The sequence below is a fragment of the Notolepis coatsorum genome, assembly GCF_963971535.1.
Source record: "Notolepis coatsorum genome assembly, chromosome: 3".
Taxonomy (NCBI): domain Eukaryota; kingdom Metazoa; phylum Chordata; class Actinopteri; order Aulopiformes; family Paralepididae; genus Notolepis; species Notolepis coatsorum.
In genome coordinates, this window is record NC_140167.1 from 206,283,643 (window position 1) to 206,300,118 (window position 16,476).

Consider the following 16,476-nt stretch of genomic DNA (forward strand, 5'->3'; position numbering starts at 1 on the left):
TCACATGGAGAGTTGGGTCCCTGTGTATTAGGGTTGAGTCACATGGAGAGTTGTCTCTGTGTATCAGGGTTGAGTCACATGGAGAGTTGTGTCTCTGTGTATCAGGGTTGAGTCACATGGAGAGTTGGGTCCCTGTGTATCAGGGTTGAGTCACATGGAGAGTTGTGTCTCTGTGTATTCGGGTTGAGTCACATGGAGAGTCTCTGTGTATCAGGGTTGAGTCACATGGAGAGTTGTGTCTCTGTGTATCAGGATTGAGTCACATGGAGAGTTGTGTCTCTGTGTATCAGGGTTGAGTCACATGGAGAGTTGGGTCCCTGTGTATCAGGGTTGAGTCACATGGAGAGTTGTGTCTCTGTGTATCAGGGTTGAGTCACATGGAGAGTCTCTGTGTATCAGGGTTGAGTCACATGGAGAGTTGTGTCTCTGTGTATTAGGGTTGAGTCACATGGAGAGTTGTGTCTCTGTGTATTAGGGTTGAGTCACATGGAGAGTTGTGTCCCTGTGTATCAGGGTTGAGTCACATGGAGAGTTGTGTCTCTGTGTATCAGGGTTGAGTCACATGGAGAGTTGTGTATTAGGGTTGAGTCACAGGGAGAGTTGTGTCTCTCTGTATTAGGGTTGAGTCACATGGAGAGTTGTGTCTCTGTGTATCAGGGTTGAGTCACATGGAGAGTTGTGTCTCTGTGTATTAGGGTTGAGTATTAGGGTTGAGTATTAGGATTATGCAGAGACGGCGTTATCTGTATCTGTTCAACTGACAAATGTATCTCCATCTGTATTCGGATAGAAGACCGGCCGTGGTTCATACCAAATGTTTTCTATTTGCTACAATTATTGTACAATGCAAGATGGGAACAGATGTAATCAAATTAACAAATGAACATTAGATTAAAGGTAGTCACGTTAAATCCGGCAAATGTATTATCTAACTTAATATTCATTGGCAATGCAATTGTGCCTTCAAAGCATCACATTGATTTAATATACTGTACTTTTCATCTGTAGTCTTTCTCTCTCTTTATTTTTTAACTAAACTAAGTTTTATGAACTGTCTGAAGTTATTTGTATGCAGGCTGTAGACTAGGCCGCCCATACGATTTTGTTCTCAGACAATAAAGTTGAATCTATTCTAATTTAATATAATATAATGTTTATGTGATGTTCTGAAAACTAAATCAGCTTTATAGAGCAGGTAAAGTCTAAGCATGATACTTACTTTGTGTGTTGGAAACTAAACATTAAATTATGCAAAAAAAAAAATTGGCCCATGTTTAAGTGTTTGTTATTATCTAATGAATTCCTCATACATTACAATCCTGGATAATAACGAACATATTCAAGTATAAAAATATCTGTCATTGGCGGCTGGGTGGCGCAGCGGACATTGCGCTTGTCACCAACGCAAGAGACACCGGGTTCGACTCCGGCTGTCTGCGTTGCCTCCGGCTTGGGCCAGTCATCATACTAACTCAATTGGCAGAGTTAGCGGGTGGAAGTTGATGGGTGGTAATCTGGACGTTGTGGACAGCGACTCCTACAGGTCGGTTGGGGGACGCCTGCACAGCAGAGACAGGAAGTGGCGGGGGTAGTGTGAGCCTCCCACACGTTACTCCTCGCCAATGAGAGCGCGCTGGCAGGTGAAAAGATGTGACAGGCTGCCTCCACATGTATTGGAGGGGACACGTGATGCAAGGCTTCTATCCTCCCTACAACCGGCCAGTGGGGGGCATATGCGAGCAACGTTCAAGACAGGGGAGGGGAGAAATGGCACAGTGGAATTGGGATGGGAGAAATAGAAAAAGAGGAGAAAAAAGTGGATATGTGTGTGTATCTGTATATATATATATATTCATGTTTTCACAGATAAAGTGGTTCTGCTCTCAAACAATATGTTTGTAAAATATAATACAATCAGGAAAAGATGAGGACAGAATGTGTTGGACCTTCATGACGTTTGTATCTGTCTCTCTAAATGCAGACCGCAGTTATCACATTCAACATGACCTTGTGAAACATGCTCTCTTCTCCTCCTCCCTACTTGTCCTCAGTCCAGTTCCTAATGCTCTCTCTCTCTCTCTCCTCCTCCTACTTGTCCACAGTCCAGTTCCTAATGCTCTCTCTCTCTCTCTCTCCTCCTCCTACTTGTCCTCAGTCCAGTTCCTAATGCTCTCTCTCTCTCTCTCTCCTCCCTACTTGTCCTCAGTCCAGTTCCTAATGCTCTCTCTCTCTCTCTCTCTCCTCCTACTTGTCCACAGTCCAGTTCCTAATGCTCTCTCTCTCTCTCTCTCCTCCCTACTTGTCCTCAGTCCAGTTCCTAATGCTCTCTCTCTCTCTCTCTCTCCTCCTACTTGTCCTCAGTCCAGTTCCTAATGCTCTCTCTCTCTCTCTCCTCCTACTTGTCCTCAGTCCAGTTCCTAATGCTCTCTCTCTCTCTCTCCTCCTCCTACTTGTCCTCAGTCCAGTTCCTAATGCTCTCTCTCTCTCTCCTCCTCCTACTTGTCCTCAGTCCAGTTCCTAATGCTCTCTCTCTCTCTCTCCTCCTACTTGTCCACAGTCCAGTTCCTAATGCTCTCTCTCTCTCTCTCTCCCCCTACTTGTCCTCAGTCCAGTTCCTAATGCTCTCTCTCTCTCTCTCTCTCCTCCTACTTGTCCTCAGTCCAGTTCCTAATGCTCTCTCTCTCTCTCTCTCTCTCCTCCCTACTTGTCCTCAGTCCAGTTCCTAATGCTCTCTCTCTCTCTCTCTCCTCCTACTTGTCCTCAGTCCAGTTCCTAATGCTCTCTCTCTCTCTCTCTCTCCTCCTCCTCCTACTTGTCCTCAGTCCAGTTCCTAATGCTCTCTCTCTCTCTCTCTCTCTCCTCCCTACTTGTCCTCAGTCCAGTTCCTAATGCTCTCTCTCTCTCTCCTCCTCCTACTTGTCCTCAGTCCAGTTCCTAATGCTCTCTCTCTCTCTCTCTCTCCTCCTCCTACTTGTCCTCAGTCCAGTTCCTAATGCTCTCTCTCTCTCTCTCCTCCTCCTACTTGTCCTCAGTCCAGTTCCTAATGCTCTCTCTCTCTCTCTCTCTCCTCCTCCTACTTGTCCTCAGTCCAGTTCCTAATGCTCTCTCTCTCTCTCTCTCCTCCTACTTGTCCTCAGTCCAGTTCCTAATGCTCTCTCTCTCTCTCTCTCTCCTCCTACTTGTCCTCAGTCCAGTTCCTAATGCTCTCTCTCTCTCCTCCTCCTCCTACTTGTCCTCAGTCCAGTTCCTAATGCTCTCTCTCTCTCTCTCTCTCTCCTCCTCCCTACTTGTCCTCAGTCCAGTTCCTAATGCTCTCTCTCTCTCTCTCTCTCCTCCTACTTGTCCTCAGTCCAGTTCCTAATGCTCTCTCTCTCTCTCTCTCCTCCTACTTGTCCTCAGTCCAGTTCCTAATGCTCTCTCTCTCCTCCTCCCTACTTGTCCTCAGTCCAGTTCCTAATGCTCTCTCTCTCTCTCTCTCCTCCTACTTGTCCTCAGTCCAGTTCATAATGCTCTCTCTCTCTCTCCTCCTCCTACTTGTCCTCAGTCCAGTTCCTAATGCTCTCTCTCTCTCTCTCCTCCTACTTGTCCTCAGTCCAGTTCATAATGCTCTCTCTCTCTCCCCCTACTTGTCCTCAGTCCAGTTCCTAATGCTCTCTCTCTCTCTCCTCCTACTTGTCCTCAGTCCAGTTCCTAATGCTCTCTCTCTCTCTCTCTCTCTCCTCCTACTTGTCCTCAGTCCAGTTCCTAATGCTCTCTCTCTCTCTCTCTCTCTCTCTCCTCCTACTTGTCCTCAGTCCAGTTCCTAATGCTCTCTCTCTCTCTCTCTCCTCCTACTTGTCCTCAGTCCAGTTCCTAATGCTCTCTCTCCTCCTCCTCCTACTTGTCCTCAGTCCAGTTCCTAATGCTCTCTCTCTCTCTCTCTCTCTCTCTCCTCCCTACTTGTCCTCAGTCCAGTTCCTAATGCTCTCTCTCTCTCTCTCTCCTCCTACTTGTCCTCAGTCCAGTTCCTAATGCTCTCTCTCTCTCTCCTCCCTACTTGTCCTCAGTCCAGTTCCTAATGCTCTCTCTCTCTCTCCTCCTCCTACTTGTCCTCAGTCCAGTTCCTAATGCTCTCTCTCTCTCTCTCTCCTCCTACTTGTCCTCAGTCCAGTTCCTAATGCTCTCTCTCTCTCTCTCCTCCTCCTACTTGTCCTCAGTCCAGTTCCTAATGCTCTCTCTCTCTCTCTCTCCTACTTGTCCTCAGTCCAGTTCCTAATGCTCTCTCTCTCTCTCTCTCTCCTCCTACTTGTCCTCAGTCCAGTTCCTAATGCTCTCTCTCTCTCTCTCTCTCTCCTCCTACTTGTCCTCAGTCCAGTTCCTAATGCTCTCTCTCTCTCTCCTCCCTACTTGTCCTCAGTCCAGTTCCTAATGCTCTCTCTCTCTCTCCTCCTCCTACTTGTCCTCAGTCCAGTTCCTAATGCTCTCTCTCTCTCTCTCCTCCTACTTGTCCTCAGTCCAGTTCCTAATGCTCTCTCTCTCTCCTCCTCCTACTTGTCCTCAGTCCAGTTCCTAATGCTCTCTCTCTCTCTCTCCTCCTACTTGTCCTCAGTCCAGTTCCTAATGCTCTCTCTCTCTCTCTCCTCCTACTTCTCCTCAGTCCAGTTCCTAATGCTTCTCTCTCTCTCTCTCTCTCTCCTCCTACTTGTCCTCAGTCCAGTTCCTAATGCTCTCTCTCTCTCTCTCCTCCTACTTGTCCTCAGTCCAGTTCCTAATGCTCTCTCTCTCTCTCTCTCCTCCTACTTCTCCTCAGTCCAGTTCCTAATGCTCTCTCTCTCTCTCTCCTCCTACTTGTCCTCAGTCCAGTTCCTAATGCTCTCTCTCTCTCTCTCTCCTCCTCCTACTTGTCCTCAGTCCAGTTCCTAATGCTCTCTCTCTCTCTCTCCTCCTCCTACTTGTCCTCAGTCCAGTTCCTAATGCTCTCTCTCTCTCTCTCTCCTCCTACTTGTCCACAGTCCAGTTCCTAATGCTCTCTCTCTCTCTCTCCTCCTACTTGTCCTCAGTCCAGTTCCTAATGCTCTCTCTCTCTCTCTCCTCCCTACTTGTCCTCAGTCCAGTTCCTAATGCTCTCTCTCTCTCTCTCTCTCTCCTCCCTACTTGTCCTCAGTCCAGTTCCTAATGCTCTCTCTCTCTCTCTCTCCTCCTACTTGTCCTCAGTCCAGTTCCTAATGCTCTCTCTCTCTCTCTCCTCCTACTTGTCCTCAGTCCAGTTCCTAATGCTCTCTCTCTCTCTCTCTCCTCCTACTTGTCCACAGTCCAGTTCCTAATGCTCTCTCTCTCTCTCCTCCTACTTCTCCTCAGTCCAGTTCCTAATGCTCTCTCTCTCTCTCTCTCCTCCTACTTGTCCTCAGTCCAGTTCCTAATGCTCTCTCTCTCTCTCCTCCTACTTGTCCTCAGTCCAGTTCCTAATGCTCTCTCTCTCTCTCCTCCTCCTACTTCTCCTCAGTCCAGTTCCTAATGCTCTCTCTCTCTCTCCTCCTCCTACTTGTCCTCAGTCCAGTTCCTAATGCTCTCTCTCTCTCTCTCTCTCTCTCCTCCTCCTACTTGTCCACAGTCCAGTTCCTAATGCTCTCTCTCTCTCTCTCTCCTCCTACTTGTCCTCAGTCCAGTTCCTAATGCTCTCTCTCTCTCTCTCTCTCTCTCCTCCTCCTACTTGTCCACAGTCCAGTTCCTAATGCTCTCTCTCTCTCTCTCTCCTCCTACTTGTCCTCAGTCCAGTTCCTAATGCTCTCTCTCTCTCTCCTCCTCCTCCTACTTGTCCTCAGTCCAGTTCCTAATGCTCTCTCTCTCTCTCTCTCTCTCCTCCTACTTGTCCTCAGTCCAGTTCCTAATGCTCTCTCTCTCTCTCTCTCTCTCCTCCTACTTGTCCTCAGTCCAGTTCCTAATGCTCTCTCTCTCTCTCTCCTCCTACTTGTCCTCAGTCCAGTTCCTAATGCTCTCTCTCTCTCTCTCTCTCTCTCCTCCTCCCTACTTGTCCTCAGTCCAGTTCCTAATGCTCTCTCTCTCTCTCTCCTCCTCCCTACTTCTCCTCAGTCCAGTTCCTAATGCTCTCTCTCTCTCTCCTCCTCCTACTTGTCCTCAGTCCAGTTCCTAATGCTCTCTCTCTCTCTCTCTCCTCCTACTTGTCCTCAGTCCAGTTCCTAATGCTCTCTCTCTCTCTCCTCCTCCTACTTGTCCTCAGTCCAGTTCCTAATGCTCTCTCTCTCTCTCTCTCTCTCTCCTCCTCCTACTTGTCCACAGTCCAGTTCCTAATGCTCTCTCTCTCTCTCTCTCTCTCCTCCTACTTGTCCACAGTCCAGTTCCTAATGCTCTCTCTCTCTCTCTCCTCCTACTTGTCCTCAGTCCAGTTCCTAATGCTCTCTCTCTCTCTCTCCTCCCTACTTGTCCTCAGTCCAGTTCCTAATGCTTCTCTCTCTCTCTCTCTCTCCTCCCTACTTGTCCTCAGTCCAGTTCCTAATGCTCTCTCTCTCTCTCTCTCCTCCTACTTGTCCTCAGTCCAGTTCCTAATGCTCTCTCTCTCTCTCTCCTCCTACTTGTCCTCAGTCCAGTTCCTAATGCTCTCTCTCTCTCTCTCTCCTCCTACTTGTCCACAGTCCAGTTCCTAATGCTCTCTCTCTCTCTCCTCCTACTTCTCCTCAGTCCAGTTCCTAATGCTCTCTCTCTCTCTCTCTCCTCCTACTTGTCCTCAGTCCAGTTCCTAATGCTCTCTCTCTCTCCTCCTACTTGTCCTCAGTCCAGTTCCTAATGCTCTCTCTCTCTCCTCCTACTTGTCCTCAGTCCAGTTCCTAATGCTCTCTCTCTCTCTCCTCCTACTTGTCCACAGTCCAGTTCCTAATGCTCTCTCTCTCTCTCTCTCCTCCTACTTGTCCTCAGTCCAGTTCCTAATGCTCTCTCTCTCTCTCTCCTCCTCCTACTTGTCCTCAGTCCAGTTCCTAATGCTCTCTCTCTCTCTCTCCTCCTACTTGTCCTCAGTCCAGTTCCTAATGCTCTCTCTCTCTCTCTCTCCTCCTACTTGTCCTCAGTCCAGTTCCTAATGCTCTCTCTCTCTCTCTCTCCTCCTACTTGTCCTCAGTCCAGTTCCTAATGCTCTCTCTCTCTCTCTCCTCCTCCTACTTGTCCTCAGTCCAGTTCCTAATGCTCTCTCTCTCTCTCTCCTCCTACTTGTCCTCAGTCCAGTTCATAATGCTCTCCTCTCTCTCTCTCTCTCTCTCTCTCTCTCTCTCTCTCCTCCTCCCTACTTGTCCTCAGTCCAGTTCCTAATGCTCTCTCTCTCTCTCTCTCTCCTCCTACTTGTCCTCAGTCCAGTTCCTAATGCTCTCTCTCTCTCTCTCTCCTCCTACTTGTCCTCAGTCCAGTTCCTAATGCTCTCTCTCTCTCTCTCTCCTCCTACTTGTCCTCAGTCCAGTTCCTAATGCTCTCTCTCTCTCTCTCTCCTCACTTGTCCTCAGTCCAGTTCCTAATGCTCTCTCTCTCTCTCTCCTCCTACTTGTCCTCAGTCCAGTTCCTAATGCTCTCTCTCTCTCTCTCCTCCTACTTGTCCTCAGTCCAGTTCCTAATGCTCTCTCTCTCTCTCTCTCCTCCTACTTGTCCTCAGTCCAGTTCCTAATGCTCTCTCTCTCTCTCTCTCCTCCTACTTGTCCTCAGTCCAGTTCCTAATGCTCTCTCTCTCTCTCTCCTCCTCCTACTTGTCCTCAGTCCAGTTCCTAATGCTCTCTCTCTCTCTCTCCTCCTACTTGTCCTCAGTCCAGTTCCTAATGCTCTCTCTCTCTCTCTCTCCTCCTACTTGTCCTCAGTCCAGTTCCTAATGCTCTCTCTCTCTCTCTCCTCCTCCTACTTGTCCTCAGTCCAGTTCCTAATGCTCTCTCTCTCTCTCTCTCCTCCCCCTACTTGTCCTCAGTCCAGTTCCTAATGCTCTCTCTCTCTCTCTCTCCTCCTACTTGTCCTCAGTCCAGTTCCTAATGCTCTCTCTCTCTCTCTCCTCCTACTTGTCCTCAGTCCAGTTCCTAATGCTCTCTCTCTCTCTCTCCTCCTACTTGTCCTCAGTCCAGTTCCTAATGCTCTCTCTCTCTCTCCTCCTACTTGTCCTCAGTCCAGTTCCTAATGCTCTCTCTCTCTCTCTCTCCTCCTACTTGTCCTCAGTCCAGTTCCTAATGCTCTCTCTCTCTCTCTCTCCTCCTACTTGTCCTCAGTCCAGTTCCTAATGCTCTCTCTCTCTCTCTCCTCCTCCTACTTGTCCTCAGTCCAGTTCCTAATGCTCTCTCTCTCTCTCTCTCCTCCTACTTGTCCTCAGTCCAGTTCCTAATGCTCTCTCTCTCTCTCTCTCCTCCTACTTGTCCTCAGTCCAGTTCCTAATGCTCTCTCTCTCTCTCTCTCTCCTACTTGTCCTCAGTCCAGTTCCTATGCCTCTCTCTCTCTCTCTCTCCTCCTACTTGTCCTCAGTCCAGTTCCTAATGCTCTCTCTCTCCTCCTCCCTACTTGTCCTCAGTCCAGTTCCTAATGCTCTCTCTCTCTCTCTCTCTCTCCTCCTACTTGTCCTCAGTCCAGTTCCTAATGCTCCTCTCTCTCTCTCCTCCTCCTACTTGTCCTCAGTCCAGTTCCTAATGCTCTCTCTCTCTCTCTCTCCTCCTACTTGTCCTCAGTCCAGTTCCTAATGCTCTCTCTCTCTCTCTCTCCTCCTCCTACTTGTCCTCAGTCCAGTTCCTAATGCTCTCTCCTCTCTCTCTCTCTCCCTACTTGTCCTCAGTCCAGTTCCTAATGCTCTCTCTCTCTCTCTCTCTCTCCTCCTACTTGTCCTCAGTCCAGTTCCTAATGCTCTCTCTCTCTCTCTCCTCCTACTTGTCCTCAGTCCAGTTCCTAATGCTCTCTCTCTCTCCTCCTACTTGTCCTCAGTCCAGTTCCTAATGCTCTCTCTCTCTCTCCTCCTACTTGTCCTCAGTCCAGTTCCTAATGCTCTCTCTCTCTCTCTCTCCTCCTACTTGTCCTCAGTCCAGTTCCTAATGCTCTCTCTCTCTCTCTCTCCTCCTACTTGTCCTCAGTCCAGTTCCTAATGCTCTCTCTCTCTCTCTCCTCCTACTTGTCCTCAGTCCAGTTCCTAATGCTCTCTCTCTCTCTCTCTCTCCTCCCTACTTGTCCTCAGTCCAGTTCCTAATGCTCTCTCTCTCTCTCTCTCCTCCTACTTGTCCTCAGTCCAGTTCCTAATGCTCTCTCTCTCTCTCTCCTCCTCCCTACTTCTCCTCAGTCCAGTTCCTAATGCTCTCTCTCTCTCCTCCTCCTACTTGTCCTCAGTCCAGTTCCTAATGCTCTCTCTCTCTCTCTCCTCCTACTTGTCCTCAGTCCAGTTCCTAATGCTCTCTCTCTCTCTCTCTCCTCCTACTTGTCCTCAGTCCAGTTCCTAATGCTCTCTCTCTCTCTCTCCTCCTACTTGTCCTCAGTCCAGTTCCTAATGCTCTCTCTCTCTCTCTCTCCTCCTACTTGTCCTCAGTCCAGTTCCTAATGCTCTCTCTCTCTCTCTCTCCTCCTACTTGTCCTCAGTCCAGTTCCTAATGCTCTCTCTCTCTCTCTCTCCTCCTACTTGTCCTCAGTCCAGTTCCTAATGCTCTCTCTCTCTCTCTCTCCTCCTACTTGTCCTCAGTCCAGTTCCTAATGCTCTCTCTCCTCCTCCTCCCTACTTGTCCTCAGTCCAGTTCCTAATGCTCTCTCTCTCTCTCCTCCTCCTACTTGTCCTCAGTCCAGTTCCTAATGCTCTCTCTCTCTCTCTCTCCTCCTACTTGTCCTCAGTCCAGTTCCTAATGCTCTCTCTCTCTCTCTCTCCTCCTACTTGTCCTCAGTCCAGTTCCTAATGCTCTCTCTCTCTCTCTCCTCCTACTTGTCCTCAGTCCAGTTCCTAATGCTCTCTCTCTCTCTCTCTCTCCTCCTACTTGTCCTCAGTCCAGTTCCTAATGCTCTCTCTCTCTCTCTCTCCTCCTACTTGTCCTCAGTCCAGTTCCTAATGCTCTCTCTCTCTCTCTCTCCTCCTACTTGTCCTCAGTCCAGTTCCTAATGCTCTCTCTCTCTCTCTCTCCTCCTACTTGTCCTCAGTCCAGTTCCTAATGCTCTCTCTCTCTCTCTCTCTCCTCCTACTTGTCCTCAGTCCAGTTCCTAATGCTCTCTCTCTCTCTCTCTCCTCCTACTTGTCCACAGTCCAGTTCCTAATGCTCTCTCTCTCTCCTCCTCCTACTTGTCCTCAGTCCAGTTCCTAATGCTCTCTCTCTCTCTCTCTCCTCCTACTTGTCCTCAGTCCAGTTCCTAATGCTCTCTCTCTCTCTCTCTCTCCTCCCTACTTGTCCTCAGTCCAGTTCCTAATGCTCTCTCTCTCTCTCCTCCTCCTACTTGTCCTCAGTCCAGTTCCTAATGCTCTCTCTCTCTCTCCTCCCTACTTGTCCTCAGTCCAGTTCCTAATGCTCTCTCTCTCTCTCTCCTCCTACTTGTCCACAGTCCAGTTCCTAATGCTCTCTCTCTCTCTCTCCTCCTACTTGTCCTCAGTCCAGTTCCTAATGCTCTCTCTCTCTCTCTCTCTCCTCCCTACTTGTCCTCAGTCCAGTTCCTAATGCTCTCTCTCTCTCTCCTCCTCCTACTTGTCCTCAGTCCAGTTCCTAATGCTCTCTCTCTCTCTCTCTCCTCCTACTTGTCCTCAGTCCAGTTCCTAATGCTCTCTCTCTCTCTCTCTCTCTCTCTCCTCCTACTTGTCCTCAGTCCAGTTCCTAATGCTCTCTCTCTCTCTCTCCTCCTACTTGTCCTCAGTCCAGTTCCTAATGCTCTCTCTCTCTCTCTCTCCTCCTACTTGTCCTCAGTCCAGTTCCTAATGCTCTCTCTCTCTCTCTCTCCTCCTCCCTACTTGTCCTCAGTCCAGTTCCTAATGCTCTCTCTCTCTCTCTCTCCTCCTACTTGTCCTCAGTCCAGTTCCTAATGCTCTCTCTCTCTCTCTCTCCTCCTCCCTACTTGTCCTCAGTCCAGTTCCTAATGCTCTCTCTCCTCCTCCCTACTTGTCCTCAGTCCAGTTCCTAATGCTCTCTCTCTCTCTCTCTCCTCCTACTTGTCCTCAGTCCAGTTCCTAATGCTCTCTCTCTCTCTCTCTCTCCTCCTACTTGTCCTCAGTCCAGTTCCTAATGCTCTCTCTCTCTCTCTCTCCTCCCTACTTGTCCTCAGTCCAGTTCCTAATGCTCTCTCTCTCTCTCTCCTCCTCCTACTTGTCCTCAGTCCAGTTCCTAATGCTCTCTCTCTCTCTCCTCCTACTTGTCCACAGTCCAGTTCCTAATGCTCTCTCTCTCTCTCTCCTCCTCCTACTTGTCCTCAGTCCAGTTCCTAATGCTCTCTCTCTCTCCTCCTCCTACTTGTCCTCAGTCCAGTTCCTAATGCTCTCTCTCTCTCTCCTCCTCCTACTTGTCCACAGTCCAGTTCCTAATGCTCTCTCTCTCTCCTCCTACTTGTCCTCAGTCCAGTTCCTAATGCTCTCTCTCTCTCTCTCTCTCTCCTCCTACTTGTCCTCAGTCCAGTTCCTAATGCTCTCTCTCTCTCTCTCTCCTCCTACTTGTCCTCAGTCCAGTTCCTAATGCTCTCTCTCCTCCTCCTCCTACTTGTCCTCAGTCCAGTTCCTAATGCTCTCTCTCTCTCTCTCCTCCTACTTGTCCTCAGTCCAGTTCCTAATGCTCTCTCTCTCTCTCCTCCCTACTTGTCCTCAGTCCAGTTCCTAATGCTCTCTCTCTCTCTCCTCCTCCTACTTGTCCTCAGTCCAGTTCCTAATGCTCTCTCTCTCTCCTCCTCCTACTTGTCCTCAGTCCAGTTCCTAATGCTCTCTCTCTCTCTCTCTCCTCCTACTTGTCCTCAGTCCAGTTCCTAATGCTCTCTCTCTCTCTCTCTCCTCCTACTTGTCCTCAGTCCAGTTCCTAATGCTCTCTCTCTCTCTCCTCCTCCTACTTGTCCTCAGTCCAGTTCCTAATGCTCTCTCTCTCTCTCTCTCTCTCCTACTTGTCCTCAGTCCAGTTCCTAATGCTCTCTCTCTCTCTCTCTCCTCCTACTTGTCCTCAGTCCAGTTCCTAATGCTCTCTCTCTCTCCTCCTCCTACTTGTCCTCAGTCCAGTTCCTAATGCTCTCTCTCTCTCTCTCCTCCTCCCTACTTGTCCTCAGTCCAGTTCCTAATGCTCTCTCTCTCTCTCTCTCCTCCTACTTGTCCTCAGTCCAGTTCCTAATGCTCTCTCTCTCTCTCTCTCCTCCTACTTCTCCTCAGTCCAGTTCCTAATGCTCTCTCTCTCTCTCTCCTCCTACTTGTCCTCAGTCCAGTTCCTAATGCTCTCTCTCTCTCTCTCCTCCTCCTACTTGTCCACAGTCCAGTTCCTAATGCTCTCTCTCTCTCTCTCCTCCTCCTACTTGTCCTCAGTCCAGTTCCTAATGCTCTCTCTCTCTCTCTCCTCCTCCTACTTGTCCTCAGTCCAGTTCCTAATGCTCTCTCTCTCTCTCTCTCCTCCTACTTGTCCTCAGTCCAGTTCCTAATGCTCTCTCTCTCTCTCCTCCTCCTACTTGTCCTCAGTCCAGTTCATAATGCTCTCTCTCTCTCTCTCTCTCCTCCTACTTGTCCTCAGTCCAGTTCCTAATGCTCTCTCTCTCTCTCTCTCTCCTCCTACTTGTCCTCAGTCCAGTTCCTAATGCTCTCTCTCTCTCTCCTCCTCCTACTTGTCCTCAGTCCAGTTCCTAATGCTCTCTCTCCTCCTCCTCCCTACTTGTCCTCAGTCCAGTTCCTAATGCTCTCTCTCTCTCTCCTCCCTACTTGTCCTCAGTCCAGTTCCTAATGCTCTCTCTCTCTCTCTCTCTCTCTCTCCTCCTACTTGTCCTCAGTCCAGTTCCTAATGCTCTCTCTCTCTCTCTCCTCCTACTTGTCCTCAGTCCAGTTCCTAATGCTCTCTCTCTCTCCTCCTCCTACTTGTCCTCAGTCCAGTTCCTAATGCTCTCTCTCTCTCCTCCTACTTGTCCTCAGTCCAGTTCCTAATGCTCTCTCTCTCTCCTCCTACTTGTCCTCAGTCCAGTTCCTAATGCTCTCTCTCTCTCTCTCCTCCTACTTGTCCTCAGTCCAGTTCCTAATGCTCTCTCTCTCTCCTCCTACTTGTCCTCAGTCCAGTTCCTAATGCTCTCTCTCTCTCCTCCTCCTCCTACTTGTCCTCAGTCCAGTTCCTAATGCTCTCTCTCTCTCTCTCTCTCTCCTCCTACTTGTCCTCAGTCCAGTTCCTAATGCTCTCTCTCTCTCTCTCTCTCCTCCTACTTGTCCTCAGTCCAGTTCCTAATGCTCTCTCTCTCTCCTCCTCCTACTTGTCCTCAGTCCAGTTCCTAATGCTCTCTCTCTCTCCTCCTCCTACTTGTCCTCAGTCCAGTTCCTAATGCTCTCTCTCTCTCTCTCTCTCCTCCCTACTTGTCCTCAGTCCAGTTCCTAATGCTCTCTCTCTCTCTCTCCCCCCTACTTGTCCTCAGTCCAGTTCCTAATGCTCTCTCTCTCTCTCCTCCTCCTACTTGTCCTCAGTCCAGTTCCTAATGCTCTCTCTCTCTCTCTCTCTCCTCCTACTTGTCCTCAGTCCAGTTCCTAATGCTCTCTCTCTCTCTCTCTCTCCTCCTACTTGTCCTCAGTCCAGTTCCTAATGCTCTCTCTCTCTCTCCTCCCTACTTGTCCTCAGTCCAGTTCCTAATGCTCTCTCTCTCTCCTCCTCCTACTTGTCCTCAGTCCAGTTCCTAATGCTCTCTCTCTCTCTCTCCTCCTACTTGTCCTCAGTCCAGTTCCTAATGCTCTCTCTCTCTCTCTCCTCCTACTTGTCCTCAGTCCAGTTCCTAATGCTCTCTCTCTCTCTCCTCCTACTTGTCCTCAGTCCAGTTCCTAATGCTCTCTCTCTCTCTCTCTCCTCCTACTTGTCCTCAGTCCAGTTCCTAATGCTCTCTCTCTCTCTCCTCCTCCTACTTGTCCTCAGTCCAGTTCCTAATGCTCTCTCTCTCTCTCTCCTCCTACTTGTCCTCAGTCCAGTTCCTAATGCTCTCTCTCTCTCTCCTCCCTACTTGTCCTCAGTCCAGTTCCTAATGCTCTCTCTCTCTCCTCCTCCTACTTGTCCACAGTCCAGTTCCTAATGCTCTCTCTCTCTCTCTCCTCCTACTTGTCCTCAGTCCAGTTCCTAATGCTCTCTCTCTCTCTCTCCTCCTACTTGTCCTCAGTCCAGTTCCTAATGCTCTCTCTCTCTCTCTCCTCCTACTTGTCCTCAGTCCAGTTCCTAATGCTCTCTCTCTCTCTCCTCCTCCCTACTTGTCCTCAGTCCAGTTCCTAATGCTCTCTCTCTCTCTCTCTCCTCCTACTTGTCCTCAGTCCAGTTCCTAATGCTCTCTCTCTCTCTCTCTCCTCCTACTTGTCCTCAGTCCAGTTCCTAATGCTCTCTCTCTCTCTCTCCTCCTCCTACTTGTCCTCAGTCCAGTTCCTAATGCTCTCTCTCTCTCTCTCTCCTCCTACTTGTCCTCAGTCCAGTTCCTAATGCTCTCTCTCTCTCTCCTCCTACTTGTCCACAGTCCAGTTCCTAATGCTCTCTCTCTCTCTCCTCCTCCCTACTTCTCCTCAGTCCAGTTCCTAATGCTCTCTCTCTCTCCTCCTCCCTACTTGTCCACAGTCCAGTTCCTAATGCTCTCTCTCTCTCTCCTCCTCCCTACTTCTCCTCAGTCCAGTTCCTAATGCTCTCTCTCTCTCTCTCCTCCTACTTGTCCACAGTCCAGTTCCTAATGCTCTCTCTCTCCTCCTACTTGTCCACAGTCCAGTTCCTAATGCTCTCTCTCTCCTCCTACTTGTCCACAGTCCAGTTCCTAATGCTCTCTCTCTCCTCCTACTTGTCCACAGTCCAGTTCATAATGCTCTCTCTCTCTCCTCCTCCTACTTGTCCACAGTCCAGTTCCTAAGGACCGAGACAAGTTCTTCTTCAAGCTGCGGCAAGGCGTCCACAAGAAGGTGGTCGTGACGGTCCAACAGATGTGCAACATGGAGCTGGGCATCGAGAGGTGAGGGCATCTAGTGAGGCATCGAGAGGTGAGGGCATCTAGTGGGGCATCGAGAGGTGAGGGCATCTAGTGGGGCATCGAGAGGTGAGGGCATCTAGTGGGGCATCGAGAGGTGAGGGCATCTAGTGGGGCATCGAGAGGTGAGGGCATCTAGTGGGGCATCGAGAGGTGAGGGCATCTAGTGGGGCATCGAGAGGTGAGGGCATCGAGAGGTGAGGGCATCTAGTGGGGCATCGAGAGGTGAGGGCATCTAGTGGGGCATGGAGCTTAACATGGCGCTGGGCATCGAGAGGTGAGGGCATCTAGTGGGGCATGGAGCTTAACATGGCGCTGGGCATCGAGAGGTGAGGGCATCTAGTGGGGCATGGAGCTTAACATGGCGCTGGGCATCGAGAGGTGAGGGCATCTAGTGGGGCATGGAGCTTAACATGGAGCTTAAGCATACAGATCTACACAAGTCATCTAGTCCTTAAGCATACAGATCTACACAAGTCATCTAGTCCTCACACATACAGATCTACACAAGTCATCTAGTCCTCACACATACAGATCTACACAAGTCATCTAGTCCTTAAGCATACAGATCTACACAAGTCATCTAGTCCTTACACATACAGATCTACACAAGTCATCTAGTCCTTACACATACAGATCTACACAAGTCATCTAGTCCTTACACATACAGATCTACACAAGTCATCTAGTCCTTACACATACAGATCTACACAAGTCATCTAGTCCTTACACATACAGATCTACACAAGTCATCTAGTCCTCACACATACAGATCTACACAAGTCATCTAGTCCTTACACATACAGATCTACACAAGTCATCTAGTCCTTACACATACAGATCTACACAAGTCATCTACTCCTTAAGCATACAGATCTACACAAGTCATCTAGTCCTTAAGCATACAGATCTACACAAGTCATCTAGTCCTTACACATACAGATCTACACAAGTCATCTAGTCCTCACACATACAGATCTACACAAGTCATCTAGTCCTCATGCATACAGATCTACACAAGTCATCTAGTCCTCACACATACAGATCTACACAAGTCATCTAGTCCTCACACATACAGATCTACACAAGTCATCTAGTCCTTACACATACAGATCTACACAAGTCATCTAGTCCTTACACATACAGATCTACACAAGTCATCTAGTCCTCACACATACAGATCTACACAAGTCATCTAGTCCTTACACATACAGATCTACACAAGTCATCTAGTCCTCACACATACAGATCTACACAAGTCATCTAGTCCTCACACATACAGATCTACACAAGTCATCTAGTCCTTAAGCATACAGATCTACACAAGTCATCTAGTCCTTAAGCATACAGATCTACACAAGTCATCTAGTCCTCACACAT

At 49.2% G+C, this 16,476-nt stretch overlaps 1 protein-coding gene across 1 annotated transcript in view; it reads left to right on the forward strand.

Annotated features, from left to right (window-relative positions):
- Positions 1-16,476, forward strand: part of rabgap1l (RAB GTPase activating protein 1-like) — a 573,823-nt gene that overhangs the window by 62,054 nt on the left and 495,293 nt on the right. The window contains exon 7 of the mRNA XM_084311549.1: positions 14,971-15,081. Coding sequence (XP_084167675.1) covers positions 14,971-15,081 — 111 coding nt within the window. The remainder of the gene's footprint in view (positions 1-14,970; positions 15,082-16,476) is intronic.